This window comes from Garra rufa, chromosome 4 (genome assembly GCF_049309525.1).
Source record: "Garra rufa chromosome 4, GarRuf1.0, whole genome shotgun sequence".
In the NCBI taxonomy this organism is placed as follows: Eukaryota; Metazoa; Chordata; class Actinopteri; order Cypriniformes; family Cyprinidae; genus Garra; species Garra rufa.
Window position 1 is genome coordinate 31491917 of NC_133364.1, and position 20439 is coordinate 31512355.

General features: G+C 36.2%; 1 protein-coding gene across 2 annotated transcripts; it reads right to left on the bottom strand.

Moving 5' to 3' along the window:
- Positions 1 to 12453: 12453 nt before the first annotated feature.
- Positions 12454 to 19826, bottom strand: LOC141333873 (uncharacterized). Of its 2 annotated transcripts, XM_073839031.1 has the most exons (4): positions 19687 to 19826; positions 12890 to 16155; positions 12740 to 12813; positions 12454 to 12656 (listed from the first exon to the last, which is right to left on the bottom strand). In XM_073839031.1, the coding sequence occupies exons 1-2, from the start codon at positions 19799 to 19801 to the stop codon at positions 15311 to 15313; spliced, it is 960 nt and encodes a 319-aa protein (XP_073695132.1). In that variant the 5' UTR covers positions 19802 to 19826; the 3' UTR covers positions 12454 to 12656; positions 12740 to 12813; positions 12890 to 15310. The 2 variants fall into 2 exon arrangements, with proteins under 2 accessions (XP_073695132.1, XP_073695131.1); XM_073839030.1 differs by having other exon boundaries at positions 12740 to 16155.
- Positions 19827 to 20439: the final 613 nt, after the last annotated feature.

Consider the following 20439-nt stretch of genomic DNA (forward strand, 5'->3'; position numbering starts at 1 on the left):
CCTTTGTGTCATGGTACTAAAGGTTTTGTGGTTTTGTCACACGATTGTTCAAATATTTACCTTTTTTTAACCACTATAAAAGTGTTATGTGTTGTTGTCGTTTGGTGCAACACCCTTAATTTTTTTTTTTTTTTTTAAATAAAAAATCTTCTGTTAAATTACATAATCATGGAAAATTATGCAAAGTGTCTTGCTAACTGCTGATGACAGGTTGTCTAGGAATAGAAAGATCATTAACTGACACAAAAGGCTGAAACATTCTTTGGTGTGACAGATAATTTTCTCCGGTGTGATGCCTGTACCGTCACACCACAGGAGCAAGATCTCAAGGTCTATCGCTCTCTCTCTCTCTCTCTCTCTCTCTCTTTTTTTTTTTTTTTTTTTTACATTTTCAGTGTGTTTAAATGCCATAATATATATTATAATATATTATAATATTTTCTGATGTTATTGCAGAAAACTTTTAGTATATAAATTGTCATGAAAATAAGCAATATGATACTTTGTTTTTGAGACAAAAAGGAAATGAGGGGGAGAAATGAGCGTGAGAGGGAGGACACGGAAATATATAGAGAAAATTAACATTGGAATCTACACAGAAGGGAGGAGATTCTTAGAAAATGATGAAGAAGGTCAATAAAATCTAAATGATTCCTTAAACAGAACATCCATATACTTTTTTTAAATATTAATATTGTTTGTATTATTATTATTTTTTTTTTTTTTTTTTACTTCGAGGTTAAATAAAACGAGATTAGATATAATGAGATGAGATATCTCAAAATATCTTAAAGAACAGTTGAGTATTGCAGTAGGGGAGATATAATAATCACTCATTTTAAAAGGTTATAAGTTTCAGCAGTTTTAAAAGGATGACAGCAAATTTTGTTTTGTTGTCAAAGTTTATCTTGAAAATGTCCAACAAGTCATGGTGAAAACTTAATATTATTTAGAATTTAATATTAGATAAATAAAACTGTTAAATGCAAGTATCTAACAATAAAGACATCCCTTGTGAAAAAAAAAAAACAGCAGATGCTGGTTTAAGCTGGTCCTTCTGATTTATGCTAGTCCTTTTGCTGGTTTATGCATAAACCAGCAAAGGACCAGCATAAATCAGCATCACAACATATCTAACCAGCATCCCAGCATCAAAACCCAACTAACCAGCATATGCTGTTTTTTTTTTTTTTTTTTTGAACAGGGATGCTTCTCTCTCATGCTGTTTGTATACTATTTGTTTTTCACGAGTTCGCCCTTACATCTAATCTGCTTGAGCGAGTATTAAGCATATTTTGGCGTGCTGCCCGGGGGAAGGGTTCCGGGCCGGAATACAGGCCGGAACCAGAGAACTCCCCCTGCTAGTGTAGGATCGAAACAGATTAGAAATGGGGAGTAGGGGTGGAGGAGGGATGCCAAGAAACTATCGCTGGATGGAGGTAAGACGGCTGGTAATATATAGAGGATGCGCTGATTGAATGATTGGTTAAACAGGTTGCACCTGTGCCGAATGGGTTGATTATCTGATCTTGCTCCTCCTGAACCTTGTTTAATCAAACATCATTTAATGTTTTGCTATGTCATACCATAGGACACATTTGTGGCACAGTCCAGTAAAAAAAAAAAAAAAACATTTTTAATGTTTAAACACTGCATATTTGTCATTTACCCAGGTAAATTTATAAGAAAATAGCAGTAGCTGTGACTAATCCACATAGAACAGACCCCTGGATTAAGTTAACCAGACGTGCCCTTCCTGGGGACATGTTCAGCACGGGATTTCTCAATTGCTTAAATAAACCAGGTGTGCAATGCAAACAACCAACACCTAGTTATTTTAGGGAATTTGAAACTGGTGACCCTATGATATGACCCTGGATATCAATTTGATATCAAATATTAGTCAAGACTTGATCAAGATGCTGTAACATCATTTTAAATTCAGTTTGGATGGCAATTTATTTCAGTGGTAATTGGGTGAAAATCAGAGCCTTTGTTTGTTTTATTGTGTGTTTTATTAATTGCTATTGACTGTTCAAATGCTGTCATTCTTACGACCACAAGGACGACAAACATAGATGCACCACATGTTCTGTTTCACACTGGATGCTCAAACATAGCTGCCCATTGTGCTTTCACAGTGACAGGCCAAGCTTTTTGGTTTCAGTGTCTGAGGCATACATTTGTATTCAGGATTTTCACAGACATACGAGTGGACCCAGGATCCCGGATATATCAGCAGGTCTAACAAAATATTTAAAAAAGGTGAATATATTTTCAGCGTTGTGCAATCTTACGCCTAAACTACATCTGGACATCATTGCGTAACAGTTTATAATCTCGATTTCTTCAGTGCTCAGTGTCACATGACCCTTCAGAAATAATAGTAATATGTTGATTTGCTGCTCAAGAAAAGGGTAGCCAGGTGGACTCTGCAGAGCAGGAGGCCGGGGCAGATCAGAAGACCACCACAGCAGAGCAGATGGAATCGAAGATCCCCGCAGTGAAACTGAAAACCACCCCACAGCAGAGTAGACAGGACCTAGGATCCCCGCAGTGGAGGTAAAGACCACGAGGGTGGAGCTATGGAGCTGAGGACCACTTCAGTGGAGCCAATGGTGCAGGGAACCACCAAGACAGATCAGGTGGGACAGGAACAACAGTAACAAGACAGCCAGACAGTTCCGAGATGGCATCTTTGGCTGTAACAGGACAGCTGAGAGTTCAGAGACAGCCACTATGGCTGTTACGGATAGGCTGAGAGCTCATAGGTGACCTTCTTGGTCGTGATTAGAAAGGCACACTGTACAAGTAGAGGAGAGTTCACCTCGAAAGGTTCTTCAGCAGAAGTCGCCACCGCAAGAGTAGACACACAGACTGGAGCAAACTTCTGAGTGAACTTGTAGACTTGAGTGCGCTCTAGGGTGGACTCATAGACTAGAGCAGGCTCGGGAGTGGACTCGTAGACTGCAATGAGCTCTAGAGTAAACTCATAGACTTGAGCAGGCTCTGGAGTGAACTTATTGACTAGAGCAGACTCTGGAGCAGACCCTTAGGGCTCCTGGACTCGAGAAGATTTTCGAGTGGACTCTGAAGTCTCCCAACATTAGGAGAGCGGGCTGTTGACGGCCTTCGTGTTCTGGAGTAGGTTGCTCAGAGACTTCTTGGATCACCGAACTTGGGACCACTGGGGTCGAGTCTTCCAGAACCACTGAACTTGGAACCACTAGAGTCGGATCCTCCAGAACCACTAGAGTGGACCTTGCTGCTTCAGCGTGAAAATCAATGGAGGGTATTGGAATAGACCCTGCAGGTAGATTCTGGTGGTGGTGTATTACCTTTCCCTTCTTGACGAAGCTGCAAGTATCTGGAGAAGAGTCCAAGAGTCCATAAACTATACCCAATCAATCTCCCATTGCAGTAGAGGCTCATCTAGAGAGAGGTTGAAGATGTCCTTAATGTCTGGTCCCTGACAATCCAGCCTCTCTACCCTTGTCCAAAATTTCATTTTGGCAAAGAGCAGCCAGACTTTGAAGATGGGAGTGCCCTCTGATGGCTGTCATGGCAGAAAATGTTTGTTCTGCTTAACAAAGTGCGGAAACCATTATCCAGCAATAGGATTCAGGAAAAACAGGATTTATTTGAAGTAGAAATCTTTTGTAACATCATACATGTTTGTTAAGGAGGAGATCTAGCCCTGGCTGAATTAGTGCTGGTTTAGTTTACATGATGTTTCTTAAAGCAAAGTTCGGGAGGAGCACGTCAGATACTTAGCCTAATTAACACAGCTGGTACTCACTCAAGCCAATCTACATCATGCATAAATACAGCCGACTCACCTCTACCCATTTGACGGATTATCAGCATCCCTCCACCACCCCATCTCCTCACTCCGAGTTCCTTCTACACATATACATAGGGGGGGGTACTCTAGGTTCGGGCCATTCCCGAGCTCGGAGCCCTTCCCCGGACAGCACGCCAAACATGCTTACATACTCCAGCTAATTATATGTAAGTGGGAACTCGTGAAATATACACCATTCATACACTGTTTTCTCGTACCTGACAGCAGCAGTGGTGGTTGCACATGCTATCTCACAGCACACATACATAAAACACCACACTGTCCCCTCTGCATCCCTATAAAATATTACATCTACATACATAACCGGGAACTGCTAAATGTATATATTTGTATGTCTTACCTGTTTTATTTTGTTTCTGTAAATGTGTAAGTGTACTGAGTCAGAAGAGGTCACGCTCTTCCTAACTCGCCAGTCACCCGGAAGGGGATCAGGAAAGTGTATTAAAAGTATGGTGGTCTTTCATTAGGCCAGACAAGTGAGCTTGCAGTAGTAGTGCCTTGAATGAGTCAAAATCTCTTGGTAAGCATTTATATTGTGGATGCCTGTATATATTTGTATATTTGGGACATTTTTTGCTATTGGCAGTATTTTGTCACCTTGCACCAGAGTACACTTCTGAGTCAAGTCATCCTTTTTTTTTTTTTTTTTTTTACAACACAGATACTTACGACGTCCAGGAAAGCTTCTGCAAACTGGCTTTTTCACAATGTCTTTTCTGTCATATTTGAGAGCGAGAGTTTATTTAATGGTAATGTAGCAAAGAGCTACCTGAAGTGGTTTGATTGCAGTGAACCAGGTTTGACTGTCAGAACACCATAGAGGTAAGTATCAATTCTAACAGATTTATTAAGCAGATTATTAGCATTTGCATGCAACTTAATATGTAGTAGAGATTAGAGGACTACAGTGTTAGAGTCAGTAAGGCTTACAGAGGAAATGTGGCTTACAGAGGAAACAGATCTTATTTGCTAAGTTTGAGCGTTGTGATGACTGCAGACTGCATAATGATAAGATGTGTCAGCAGGTTAAACACATTCAGTGGAAGAACTTGTGATAGGCCTACAGTCAGTGAGTCCTGTCTTAACCAGAGTGGGTTTGGCACATGGGTGGGCTGGGTGTATATTAGCTGATAGAGACATGGATGGTATAATTGTGGTTGAGTATGGATGTGTTGTTTATCTGCTACACAAAGAGCAGTCCTCTAATAACTGATATTAACAAATTATCATTATTCACATATAACTATTGCTCTACAGTACAATAGCAAGATGCATAACATCACATAATGGCATACTCACTTGTATTATGTCACTCACATAATTCCCAATAATATCTTTAATCGTATTTACTATCATGATTTATCAACAAGAATCATTAAACAAAAAAGCATTATGACTATGAACATCACAGATGGACAGATTTTAGTGCTAGCGCAGGCAAATTAGCATCGTCATGCAAAATTACAGCTGATTACAGCTGCGTCATCAATGATAAATAGCATAAGTCAGTGAACAGAAACTAATTCATTCACTTTTACAGGACACACACAAAGACAAAAATACATACAATTGATCTTTGGCTAATTTGGTTCTTCAAACAAGTTTATATATTTGATTAAAATCTCAGTTAGGTTGTCTGAGATTACTCCGTGTTGACATGTTCATTGGAAAAGGCAGATCAAATACAATTATAATAGCATCAGAAGAACCAAACTCTTACAAAGTCTGATAGTAAAGAGTGCATCTTGGGGTTCAGGTGCTGTAAAGTCAAGGTGCTCTCTGGTCTAGCTAGGGTTTATCACAGTCCATCAAAGAAAACTTCAGAATGACCATGGTAGGCTACTCTTTTAAATTAAAAGTTACAAAAGACACATGTAGTTTCCATGTCTAATTTTATTTTTGAAACTACTTTCTAAATTAAATTAATAACTTTATATATAACATTATTGGTTAGGTAACGAATTCCAAGAAGATTTGCATTTAGGTGTTAATGTGGTTCTAAATATATATTTTTATATAAAATTTATTAAATGTATTATCTATAATTCTCATATCATTAGTACATATAAGGGTATATACTCAGAAGATATGCTGCCAGACAAAAGTTGAATAAGGCCACCAGGAATGGCATCAAATACTCCTGCAAACTCTTTAGTAGTTACAGGGATCTTATAATAATTAAGGAATTCATTCACTGTAATTAAAAAGAAATGTTCATTATTCTTGAATAGAGTGATTGGCTGGCGGCAAGAGAGCAACATGTTAAATAAAATTTAATGCTAAATAAAATGTTTGCTAAATGATTCCAAATTATATTTCACTACATTATTATATTATATTATATTATTATATTCCTAGACAGGCTTTGAATTGTTCCGTGTCAAGAGTACTAGCAATTATTTTTTTATATGTGACTAGCATTGATTAAAGTTTCTTAATCCATAAGATCCATCTTAAGACATGACTGTGTTTAAATCATTAATGCACGGCTTAGACAAACTGTAAGTGATGTAGGTATGACTCCAATAAAATTATGAGATAATTATTCCTTTATTCCTTTATTCCTCTCAGTGAGTAAAACAAGCCATGTCTTTTAGATCATGTTGATTTTATTGTTTAAATGCAATTATTTTCAACTTCTTTTTTAAGTTGTATTACCTCAGTAGATAGGTGTGGTAAACATGATTAGAAGTGTTTAGTGACTTTTAAATGTTTAGAACAGTACTTCACTTTGCTTGCAAGGCAAGGCATAGTTCATTTGTTTAACCCTCAGGTACTTAAAAAAAAATGGGTAGGTTTGGGCGATAGAATAAACAGTTTGTACAGTGTAAAAAACATTATGCCTGTGCTCACAATGATAGGACTATGAGTGTGTGTGTAATCCCTAGTGCTATCAAAGACATTTTCTGTCAATTTAGATTTGTTTTGTTTGAAAAGTACTGGGTTTTGCATTATTATTAGTCAAATCTGAAACAAATTTAAGCGAAATCTATTTAAAATGACCAAACACTACAAAAAGGCAAAATCGATATAAATATAAAAATAAATATACTAAAATGTATTTAAAATACATTAATTTCCTACTAAGTATAGTATAAATACATTGCAACTGGTATATTTAATGTCTAAATGTTAAATTGGAACAACTGATTTTGTACTTAATGCACCTTAAATTGTGCCGAAGTAGTTTTAAAGTCCAACTAAAGATATACTTAAGTATATTTGACTGCGCTAAAGTGGAACTATTGGAAGTAAACTGTAGGTACACTTCAAATATTTTGCACTCAAAGACTAATGTTTAAAGATCATACAATACTCATCAATAGTGACAATAATATTAGGAAATGTGCATTGTGCACAAGCAGTACTCCAAATAAAGTTTAATTACAATTTTTATATCAGTAAGTCTTGATCGATATGCCAGTAAATATGTTAATAGACTTGAACTATACTTTTTTTTTTTACTAGGCGACAGTCATAACTGCATGTAGAAATGAGTCATGTTAAAATTTGTTTTGAATAGGGAGCAATGAAAATACAGAGAAGTTTATTAGATTTAAGAAAGAACATTATGATTTCCTCACTGGAGCTAAAAAATATAGCTGTATACAGTTGGAGGTAAGATCTTAGAATTAAAGAGTAGGTCAGTCTTCTTTTTTCTTTTTGAGCATTTTAGCCTTAAAGGGGTTTCACAAGAAAAAATGTAAGTTCTGCCAAGAAGGACATGTTAGACCAGGTTAGACCAGTCCATAATTAGTTTGTCTAGGTGTGTTTGTACAAGCCAGGTGAGCTAGCTAGGTAAGCTAAGATGTACTTGTAACCTACAGTCCCATGTCAAGGTGTCTCAACTCTAAAAATCTTCTAGAATAAATATTGTCAATAATAACCATTTTAGCCTTAACTTGTACTGACAGCTTTACAAACTTAATGTTAGGATTTTTTTAATTGTCTTTTTATTAGATTTTTGAACCAACAACACTAAGAAAAATAAACCAGAGCTGAACAAAACGGAGAAAAGAAACAATACTGTCAGCACTACCTACATATACGATGAATATATGACCCTAGATATGAGTATTTCACAATTCTAAGAACTAATTCTTACTACCCAATAAACCGGTCACAGAGAGATTTTACAACTCTTTGCCAGGCCCTGTACTGTTCTTGGTTTAGCTTTATTAAATCTAGCTAAAGAACATTCCATATTTACTATATGTTGCATATTCAATAACTACAGTCTTAAGACGTCTGCCTTAGTGTTCCACCAAAGTGCAGTTATTGTTTGCTGCAGTGAAATCTGAAAAAAATAATCATTTTGTCAATTGTGCCAAGGTTCAAAGAAGAGTCATCATTAAGCAAGCACAGGCAAGGATCCATAGTGATCTTACACTTAACACTTAATCCCAACAAACTTGAGTCAAAAAATGATTGATTACTGAACATTCCCAAAACATGATACATTGTACCAAATACAGATTTTTAACATAGTGCAGTTACGATCAGACGTTAATCCCATTCTGTATCAAATGTATGGCGTGGCATAAGCTCTATGGATGGTTTTAAAATGAATTGAGTTGGTGACTCCAATTTTGAGAATGTTATGAAGATTTGTTATTTATTACATCTATTTATTGATTTTAATGGTATTTTTGCCACCATTAACATTTTTTGGCTTAGGAATGCAAACATCACAGAAATTCTAATGGTTTACACTATAAATACCATTACTGTCACGATGTAGGCAGGAACACACGAACAACGACATAGTAAAAGACGAATATTTAATAAATCCAACGGAATACAAGCAGACACAGGAACAGCAGGGTAAGACATCCATATAACATCAAAGACCGACAAGAGTACAGGGGAAAACACACCTTAAATAGACAGACTAATTACACAGACAGGTGCAGACAATGACGGAGAAACCAAAAACACTCAGAACAGCGGGGGAAAACGGGAAAAACCAACAAGAAAGTCCGGGGGTGTGACAATTACAAAGATTACAAACCATCAACTTTTAACCATTAAAAACAATAAAAATGTTTTTCTGTATTATGCTTTGGGACATACAGTGGGTAAAATAAGTATTGAACACATTACCATTTTTCTCAGTAAATATATTTCAAAGGTGCTGCTGACATGAAATTTTCACCAGATGTTGGTAACAAACCAAGTATTCTAGACATACAGAGAATACAATACAAATAAGTTCAGAAATTAAGTTATGTGTAATAAAATGGAATTAAACAGGGAGAAAGTATAAAAGTACACCGAGCTCACCCCTCACAATCAAGTTAACTGTGTGTGCAAAGCATGGCAGATGCTTCCATGAGGTTTTGTGACTGGCCAGGCTTCTATTGTGAGCATTGTCAGTGACACAAACTACTATTTTTTTTTTTTTTTTTCAGTTATGTTCCACTCTCTGGCAATTCTTAGAAGATTGTCTGCTAGATTGTCTGCAGGGTGCCTTTCAGCAAATTCAAATCAATCCAACATATGATTTTAACATTTTCAATGAAGTAGCATGTAACTGACATGAAACCACATGTGGCCCTAGATGGCCAGCAGCCTGTTTTAAGGCACACTGCCAATGCCTTGCCAAATTTTTTCCATAATTTGTTCACAAATCTTGAAAACATTTCTAAATTTATTGATTTTGACAGGGTTTGCCTGCTGAGGCAAAATGAGGTTGTGCAGTACTTGTACTGCTAGATGTTTCAGGCTCCTCAGCGTGTTCAGTTTCCCTTTGTGTCTGCTGTACATTTATATGCCTGTTAAGGTTAGCTGTAGATCCTCCTTTAAATGACAACTGTGCTTTACAAATTGCACACACAGCCTATGAAACCTCATTGAAATAACTCCATACTACACTTACTTCTCTTTCTGGTGCCACTTATTTTGAAGTCAGCTGTCAAATGCTGCTGTAACTATCAGCAGATTAAGTATCTAGTTCAATATGAGTATTTGTAGCCAATTATTATACTTTATTTAATGTGGTCTACTTACTTAAAAAAAAAAAAAAATAGAATGTATCATGTAGTCATGGTCCAGGTTGACATCCTGTAAAGCAGACACTTGGTTGCAGAGTCACGAACGCCATGCTGCACCAGACACTGCTTCCTGTGGATTGCATGCCTCCACATCATCTTCCTCTTCCTCTGGTGGTATAATGTCTCCAACACCAGGGTAGATATTGCACAGCATGTTGCAGGCTGCTATCACCATATCCACACAAACATGAAAACAACATTCTGTCACCCTAAAGTATTTTATCTGTCATTGAAGCTGTGTGTTAAACAAAAGTCCAATAAAGAGAACAATAATGCAACCTTTGGTGCAAACATTGGCTGCACTTCAAGTGCCTTAAAAAAGAAGATGGCTCTAAATCTCCTCTTTATCATTTCAAAGGCATGCTCAATTCTGTGTGCACTGAAGCATTGAGTAGATGGTGAGGCTGGATTCTTAAACGTTGTCATAATTGCGATTGGCTTCTCCGTGCAGGGGTTTCACCATTACAGAGGAAAGCCCTGCAGTGGATACTTTACCTGTTCATAAATGGGGCTATTTTTACAGTTTTTCTCAATTGCTAAAACACTATAACCAGTCTTTTGAACTAAAATTTCAAAACTATAACGCCATTTTTGAAAAAGCACACCCATTTCCCTAAACTATAAACACTATTCCCTGCTTTGACACATGAGTTATATTTGGTGAACTGTTACTTCAAAACTCTACACACAAATCCCTACATTTCTCAGTGCTTACACCATGAGGTCATTTAGAAAGCACAAGCATTCAATATTGTTCACTCAAGTCTGCGAAGTTTGAGCTCAATTAGCACACAATTACCCAACTGGAAACACTAGGAGTCAAAATTTAGCACACACCAATCAGAACCTTCGATGGAGATAAAAGGATAAAAGTTTTTCTCACTTTGGTGCATTTCTCAGATCAGAAATGAAATATACATTTGTCTGCAGTTTCCTACATTATCAGTTGCTATTGTCATGTTGCTCAAAATGTATTATATACTGTAGTTCTCTGTGCAATAGTCTTACCCCTCAAAACATCAAGTCATTAGCTCATCGTATAAATCATTACCTAAATGCAAAATTTTTGATCTAGTTGTCCTAAACTGTCAATCATATATTCTACACATTTCTATTAGACTTTTTGTAAATTTGCCATGAATTATTCAAGTGAATCTTGACTTTCACTAATGAAGATAATATAGATCAACCAATGATAAAGCAGTTCTCTGAAATAGATCAAAGGTACATCTCATGAACCTTCCATTGGAAAGCATATAGACAGAGGACAACACAGGAGTTAAAAATTCTGACAGTGGACTTTCTTATTTTTATTTTCACCTTTGTGCCCATATTTCTTTTTTTTTCTGTTTCACAATGACGCTGTGTGCTTTTATTTTATTTTTTTATTTTTTGTCAGACCACTAGTACAAGTGTAACTGTGAATCCTATCCAGTCTTTTTCAATCAATATCCCACATACAGTAATGTGTAATTTTGAAGAGGAAGAGTAGGAGGTGAAAGAGGAAGAGGAGGAGGAGAAGGAGGACGATGACGACAACAACATGGAAGAGACAGAGGAAGAGCAAGGGCAAGAAGACAAGCAGTCTCATATAGTTTAGTTGATGAGTGCCAGGGTTGGATCAGGCATGCAAGAGGATTTTACCCCTGCTCCTGGCCAGGGCTAATTTAGCCTGTGATGCTGAAGAGGTTCTTTGGCCTGTCCCAGACCAAAGACAGGATGCTGGGCAGAATAATTATTTTGTTGTTTTTTGCTGTTTTGTACTGTACTCTACAGTACATTAAATTAAGGAATAAAACACTTGCAAAGGAATAGATTTGTTGTGTTCATCATGTGAAAAGTTTTTTATTTGTATTGTTTTTGTAGTATTGTTTTGAATTTATCTCATCAGTGTGTAAAACTGTTTTGTAGTGTGTTTGTTTTTGAGGATCTGTGTGTCATGTCTGAAAGCAAAGTTTGGTTTTTCAGCAAGATTGAATTGTTTTGAGTGGAGAGCTTCATTTTGACCTCAATATAGGAAGTTTGGGGAAATGAGTTAGGAGTTGTGGATTTGTGTTTAGAGTTTCGCAAATAAGAGGCATAATTTCAAGAAATGTGTTTAAGCAATTGAGAAAAACTGTAAGCACCCGTGAGTTTTGGACACTCCCAGGGTACTCTACAAAAATGTCTAAAATGCCCCTTGATGGTTGCATATCCCCATCAGGGCCAGCTGGTGGTTTTATTCTTACATGGCATATATCAATGGCTCCAACAGCTTTATCAAATGGCTGGTGATTGGTGAGAGAAGCAAAACCTGGTGACTGATTCATATCCAAAATTCAGGAAAAGTTTACTGTTTATCTCATCCCACATACCTAACATTTTCCTTGATTTTGAATGTGAATCGCTGTTGAATTCATATTTTTAAAAACCTACCTGACTCCTGTTAAGACCACTTAGCTCGTACCGTGATCGTAACATAAAAGGGAGACCACACCGATCGCTACATTTAACAAAGAATGTTTATTAACTAAATAAAAAAGTATCAGTAAATGTAATCGTTAACCAAAAGTGTAGTGTTCATCAGTAAAATGAGTCGTGTGGTGAGCGGAGGTAAGAGCGAGGAGCGAGGGAGCTGAAGCCTGCAGCACAAGCAGCCGGCCCGAACAGGAGAAAGAAGGGCCGTGCCAACAGGAAGGCCTCTTTTTAACAGGTCCTCAATTAACCCGCCCAGCAAGGTTACAGCTCCACCTGTAGGTCTAAGACAGACAGAAACCGTGAGGCACAGACAAAATGACAAGCTGCCCAGCAGCAAGGCAAAGCCGATCATAACACTCTCTACCTGCGTTACTCGCAGGTTCTGATCCTTCCTCCATTTGCCTTCCGTGCATTCTGCTCTGTGGATCCACATCAGCCCTACAAAAGAGCACAGTTGTCTCAGCTTAGTCTCTATTTCTCATCAGTTCAAGTTAACTTACCCATCACCACTTACCTTGTCAATAAACGTCTCTATTGTTCCTGTGTTGTCTCCTTCTGTATTGCTGACAGAAGACCAGACTGACCATGCAATGACTCACCGGAACATCATAAGTGCAAAACTTGGATCCTTTTGTTGAGCTTGTGGAATCCATCTGCCAATCACTACCTCCTCTCCTTCACTTTCTGCATCCGCCAGTCCCTTGGTCCATCCACCATACTTTGGTGAGGCGGAGAAATGCAGCAGTTTTCTGCTCCAATGTTCCAACTTTTTTTTTTTTTTTCTTTAATGTAGCCCTACATATTTTTCAATGACCATGACAAATTTGCCTACATCCTCTCACTTCTACCGGGACATGTTCTTCATTGGACGTGGGCAATATGGATCGCCAATTGCCAGCTCTCTCACAGACTTTGTGTTTTACTTTAAGGAAGGTTTTTGGTCAAACTGCCACCACATTGTCTGTGCATGACCAAATCTACCTGCTCTGTCAAGGCATATTCTCAGTGAGTGAGTACGCTCTCTAATTCTGCACACTGGCTTCCACCACTGGTTTCAATGAAACAGCAACAACATTTGAGCATTTGGACCAACCTACTGCATTACCCCCTTCAGTATCAGAGCCCATTCAGGTGGATACTGGATTCCGTTTAAAACGTGCAGAGCGTTCGAGGATTGCTAATCAGTTGTGTTTAAATTGTGGTTTAAGTGGTCACCTTAAGTGGTGAGTACTATTCAAATTCAATCTATGAACGCTCCATTGACAAGAACTACTGTAATAATTAAAAAGTTTCAGTGCAAGCCCTCCTCAACTAGGGATCTGCAGGGAACCCCCTAACTCTGCTGCACAAACTCCAACTCAAAGGGAAAGTTTTAACGTACATCTTTGTTTTAATTAATTTTCAAGATCCGAGGTAAACTTTCTGTTGTTACTCTCAGTATGGCTATAAAGGTCACACAAAATGATATTTAAACTGATATTAGATACATTTATCTTTGAATAAAGTACATAATCAGTACCTGGGATTATCAGTGTCATTAGTTTCAATGTTGTTGTTCCAGCCAAGAAATTGTGGAAATAGAAATAATATCTTTTCTTTTTTCAAGATTTATTTTTGGCGTTTTTGCCTCTTATAATAAAGATGATGTGCACTGTACAGAGAAAAATGGTATTACTTTTAACAGTGTATTTCAGTTTGATGCTTCTAGTTCAGGGGTGTCCAAACTTGGTCCTGGAGGGCCGATGTCCTGCAGAGTTTAGCTCTAACTTGCCTCAACACACCTGCACGGAAGTATCTATCATGCCTAGTAAGGGCTTGATTAGCTGGTTCAGGTGTGCCTAATTGAGGTTGGAGCTAAACTCTGCAGGACACCAGCCCTCCAGGACCAAGTTTGGGCACCCCTGTTCTAGTGTGATCGCTAATGTGGCAGATCACACAACTCGAAACATCACAATAATCATGCGAATGTTCATTTATGAATATTTGGGTTTATTACAGGTGGGTCTATATAGGGTTCTTACCTTACTGATGAATCAAAGTTTTTTTTCCACTACTCTCACCTGAGTTTGCGTTCCTTGCCATTGGAAGGAACATTGGCCTGCTTAGTTGTGATTTAAAAACAAGTAACATTCAGAAATTATCAATTAGGCTACACTAACACTCAGATAAGAACAAAAGCTTGAATTGAATTGATCTGGATAAGGATCCCTGACAGCACACATACATCTCGGAGACGTCTATTTGACGTCTGCAATTACATCTGCAAGACGTCTATTGGACTTTTCCTATCAGATGTCAAATAGACGTCTATTAGATGTCTTTAAGATGTTTATGATTTAAAATGTATGTAAAACTAACATCTTACAGATGTACATGTGCTATCTGGGACACTATTTTCTGCTATCTTAATTGAATTTCATAATTAATGGACTTTATTATTGTTATTAAATCAGTTAAAGTTAACAGCAATGACACTTTAATGACACACAAATATGTTTAATTTTAATTTGTGAATGCAAAAATCGACAAAGTTTTAAATATGAATTTCATATTTACAAAAAAAAAATCTGAAAATAACTGAACTATAGCAAATGGTCATAAAAGTGGAAAGTCAGATTTGGGCGACATTTAGCTGAGGTGTGCTTTAATTTCAGGCAGATACGTATTTTCTGGTGCCATTTGAAGCGCTTTCCACATAAAAAACACAAATATGGTCTTACATCTGCATGACTTTTTAGGTGTATCTTCAAGTGTGATGGCAAAATAAAATTTTTATTACACTGATCACAATTAAATTGTCCTTCTCCAGATTGAATTTGCAGAGAATTTTTTAAATTGCTCCTATTCCTCTTTCCACTAGCAGAGGACTGTGATTTCTCTCTAAAATGGGTCTGCGAAATGACGTTTCAGGTCTCTTTGATATGTGAAGCTCTACTTACACTGAAGACATGTGAAAGGTTTCTCTCCAGTGTGAAGCCTTGTGTGAATCAAGGGTTGCTTTATGTCTGAAACTTTTTTCACACTGATCACATGGAAACGGCTTCTCTCCAGTGTGAATTCTCATGTGTGATTTAAGATTTCCTTTGTGTGAGAAGCTATTCCCACACAGATTGCAGGTAAACGGCTTCTCTCCAGTGTGACTTCTTATGTGGGAATCAAGGTATGCTTTATATGTGAAGCTCTTTCCACACTGTTTGCAGATAAAATGATTCTCTGCTGTGTGAAGTCTCTCATGAGTTTTAAGGACTACTTTACAACTGAAACTCTCTCCACACTGATGACATACAAAACGGTTTTCTCCTGAGTGTTCTCTCTTTGTGTGAGTATTAAGGGTTACTTTATGTCTGAAACTCTTTCCACACTGATCACATGTGAATGGCTTCTCTCCAGTGTGACTGTTCCTGTGGGAATTAAGATCTTTTTTATATGTAAAACTCTTTCCACACTGTTGGCAGGTGAAAGGCTTCTCTCCAGTGTGAGTTCTCATGTGGGAATTAAGGTTTCCTGTGTGGGTGAAACACTTTCCGCACTGTTGGCATGTGAAAGGCTTCTCTCCGGTGTGAGTTTTCATGTGGTTTTTAAGGTTATGTTTCTGTTTGAAACTCTTTCCACATTGATGGCAGGTGAAGCAACTCTTAAATTTGGTCTTCTGAACTTTTTTTCGTGATGCTGTTTCAGTCTGTATGGATTTTTCCACAGTCATGAAATCATATCTCTCATATTGATCTTTCTCTTCTATCCTTTTCAGTTCTTGACTTTCTTCTTTTAGTGCCACCAGGTCTAAAGCAAAAACAAAGAAAGACATATAAATGTATGGCAGTTAAATGGCTCAAAGCAACAGACACCAACACCAAGATGAAAGTATTAAAACATCAAAACTAAACTATTATAGACCAGTGGTTTTCAATCCCACCACTCTGCTCATTTTGTATGTCTTCCCTGATTTGCCAGACATCTCTTTCTCATTCACTGCAAAAAATGCTTTTCTTAATTAGATTTTTGTCTTGTTTCCAACCAAAATATCTAAAAATCTTAAATCAAGAAGGATTTTCGAGACAAGTCAAAATTATTGTCTTGTTTTCAGAAAAAAGAAGTCAAAATGAAGTGAGTTTTTGCTTGAAACAAGCAAATAAAAATCTGCCAATTGGGTAAGAAAAATAATCGTGTTTTCGTTTTGAAATAAGATTTTTTTTGCTTATCCCATTGGTAGATTTTTTTTTTTTTTTGTTTTAAGCAAAAACTCACTTAATTTTGAATCGTGTTTTCTGGAAACAAGAAAATATTTTTTACTCATCTAGAAAATCCTTCTTGCGTTAAGAATTTTTAGATATTTTGTCTGGAAACAAGACAAAAAAATCTAAGTAAGAAAAGCATTTTTTGCAGTGTTTGTGTTTAAAATATCAGAAAAAATATATCTTCTTCACTATGCTAATGGTACTTCACTGCTTTTCTTACTCAGATTTTTTGTCTTGTTTCCAGCCAAAATATCTGAAAAATTTTAAATCAAGAAGGATTTTTTAGACGAGTAAAAATAATTTTTTTGTTTTCAGAAAAAAAACCAGCCAAAATTAAGTGATTTTTAGCTTAGAACAAGCAAAATAATCTGCCAATGGGGCAAGAAAAAATGTCTTACTTCAAACAGAAAACATTATTTTTCGTATTTTTTACTTGTTTTTCTGAGAACAATACAATATTTTTTACTCGTCTAGAAAATCCTTCTTGATTTAAGAATTTTTAGATATTTTGGCTGGAAACAAGACAAAAAAAATCTAAGTAAGAAAAGCATTTTTTGTAGTGTTGTGAAAATTTTAAATCAGGGTCTAACCACTATCATTTATTAAAGTTACACATGACTTGCTTTTGGCATCTTGTTATAAGTACTTCTGCTATTACCTCTTTTGACATATCACAAAACCATTTTGGATAACTTGAGAATTATGTTGTGAATTGCCAAAAAAAACATTGGCACAGTTTAGGTCTTAAATCTATGCGAATGCTAATCATTTGTGTTAAACAGACATTTCATCAAAACACAAGTATGGAGTTCATCAGGGCTCAGTATTAGGTCATCTGCTTTTCTCCTAGTATAGGCTGACCTGAGGCACATTATCTATAGAATTCACAAAGTTATGCCAAGGATACTCAGTTTTACATTTCCTCACAACATATTAAAACCGCCATGTGTTATTGATTTCGTGTAAAAATGGACAGGGACAATGGAAATTAATCACCAGTAAATTTTATTGTTGATTAATCATGTCCTATATGGATTTGTTTTTCTTAATTATCTTCATCTTTATCATTCTTCAAAAAATAGTCCATGTGACATCAGTAGTTAAACCTTAACATGATTAAGCTACAAGAATTCTATTTGTGCGCAAATAAAACTAAAATTATGACTTTGGTCAACAATTTTTTGTCTTCCCTGTCCCTGATACACATTCACGACAGTACCACACATACATATAAGAGCGAAGGTCTTATGGGTTTGGAATGACATGAGGGTGAGTAATTAATGACAGAATTTTCATTTTTGGTAAACTATCCCATTAAATGCATTTCCCCCTTAATTTTATTACATTTGACATTTACATTACAATTGAGTTTTAAGTACAGGTGTGCTCATAACTTTACACATCCCTTGCAGAATATGCAAAATGTGAATCATTTTAACAAAATAAGAGGAATCATGAAAATTGCATGTTATTTTTTGTATGTAGTACTGTCCTGAATAAGCCGTTTAACAAAATAGATGTTTATGTACACTCCACAAAACAAAATAATATGATTATATGAATATGATAATATGATTTTATAAAAAGTGTACCCTTGAATCATAATACTGTATGTTGTTTCCTGGATGATCCACGATTGTTTTTGTGTTTTGTGATCGCTGTTCACAAGTCCCTGCCTGCTGTTCTTCAGAAAAATCCTCAATCTCCTGCACAATATTTGGTTTTCCATATTTGAACACGTTTCCAAAAGCGAATGTATGATTTTGAGATCTGTTCACACTGAGGACAAGTGAGGGACTCAAGCATTACTATAACAAAAGGTGAAAACATTCACTGATGCTCAAGAAAGCAACAACGCATTAAGAGATGGGGAGTGTTAACATTTTAAATTGGACGATCACGGCAAATTATCTTTATATTGTCTTCTGGGAGACATGTAAATATTTATGTAGCTTCTGAAGTGCAATACTAAATGGAAAAAAATCTAGTAAATGCTTTCACCTTTTGTAATCACCTTTATGTAGTTATCAGTGTGAAAAGATGGATCTCAAACTCATACAGTCATTGTTGGAAAGGGTTCAAATACACAAAAATGCTGAAAACCCAAAGAATTTGTGGGACCTGAAGGATTTTTATGAAGAACAGTGGACAGTTTAACTGTTCACGACAAACAAGGGACTCATGAACAACTATCACCATCAGATAAAAACAGGATTATCCAGGAAACTACACAAAATATTAAGATTCAACACTATGTACATTTTTAAACAAGGTCATTTCTATAAATTACTAAATTAGACAGTACTAAATAGAAAATAACATGCAGTTTTCATGATCCCTCCTACTTTGCTACAATTATTAACATTTAGCATATTCTGCAAGATGTATGGAATTTTTCTAGCACAGCTGTACATTTGAAATTTACATGCATTTACACTGTTACAATTGAAAGCCATGATTTGTAACATTTTATAGGCTTTGAAAAAGAGTTTTATAGGCTTTTTGAAAAAGAACTTAAAACAATCTTCACATAATGTATAATTTGTATATGCATAAACTGTAAATTGAATATAGAGTAATATTTAATCAAGCTACAAAAGTTAATCAGTGAGCATACAATGACTGATTTCTCTTTATTTTATTTATTTTTATTTACATCAGTGACACAGACTGCGTAATTTGACATCCTTCAGTGAGCATAGTGTGGAGCTAACTTGAAAAAATAAATATTAAGCTTATAAAAAGACTTCTTAATTTTTCCTTCTCATAAACTATTTTTAAAATGAACAGCAACATTTTTTATTAATAATTTTCTGCGTTGGCCATAATTGACTTAAAAAAAATTAAACACTCTCATTGTGTAATGGCAACATCAAGTGTTCAACATGTGTACTGCTGCTTCACAAACAGCCAGTTCCGAATTAACTTCTCTTTTGTAGCTTCTGAGATGTGTGTGCTTGTGTGTGTATGCTTGTAGTATTTTTGTACTATTTATCTGGTGATCACAACATTTCTGTAGAGCTGGACGTTTTAATACAGATCAAATGACAGTTCCGTTTTGAGAATGAAAACCAACCTGTTTGTTCTTCGGTTTCCTCTTGTTTCACACTAAATGCTTTTCCAATCATCATGTCTTCACTCTCCTCTTTAATAAATGCCATCTTCATTATAGTATGTCTCAGTTGCTTCATCTGGAGTTTTTCCTGTGTGTTTGGACACTGTCCTGTTTAAAATGAGAATATTAACAAAGAAAATTAAAATTTGAACTAAACATCTGGGTGCGCACTGGTGATAGTTACTGGACTTAAATTGCCTGATTAGACAAAAAAAAAAACTCAAAACTAGCACTACAAATGCAATTACCTAGCATAATTAGTCATTTATGCTTTACAATAATAGTAATCATCAATATTCCTTACATTTGTAAAGTTGTCATTAAACGTTTGTGTTTGTTGTTTTGCGAAGCAATCGATAAGACTCCGGAGTTCATAAGCTCCGTTTCTCCATCACCACTTGCCAGCAGTGACGGAATTCGTCTTTACGATAAAATGATTCATAATTTCGGATTGAAATAAGACGCACTTTATGAGCGGATGCGCTTTACTCATGAAAACAACGTTTATTAATGTTGCATAAAGTATTACAATGTTTAATTCAACAATAATTAAACAATTTTACATCGCCTGTAAAAACTATACAGTTGTCTGAACTGGTTGCATTAATAAACACTTAAAAATTTGTAAAAACACAAACCTTTCTTCAGCCGAACCACAACAGATGCCGGAGCGTGTCGCATGCTTATGACGTCACACCACTTGGTCAAAACAAA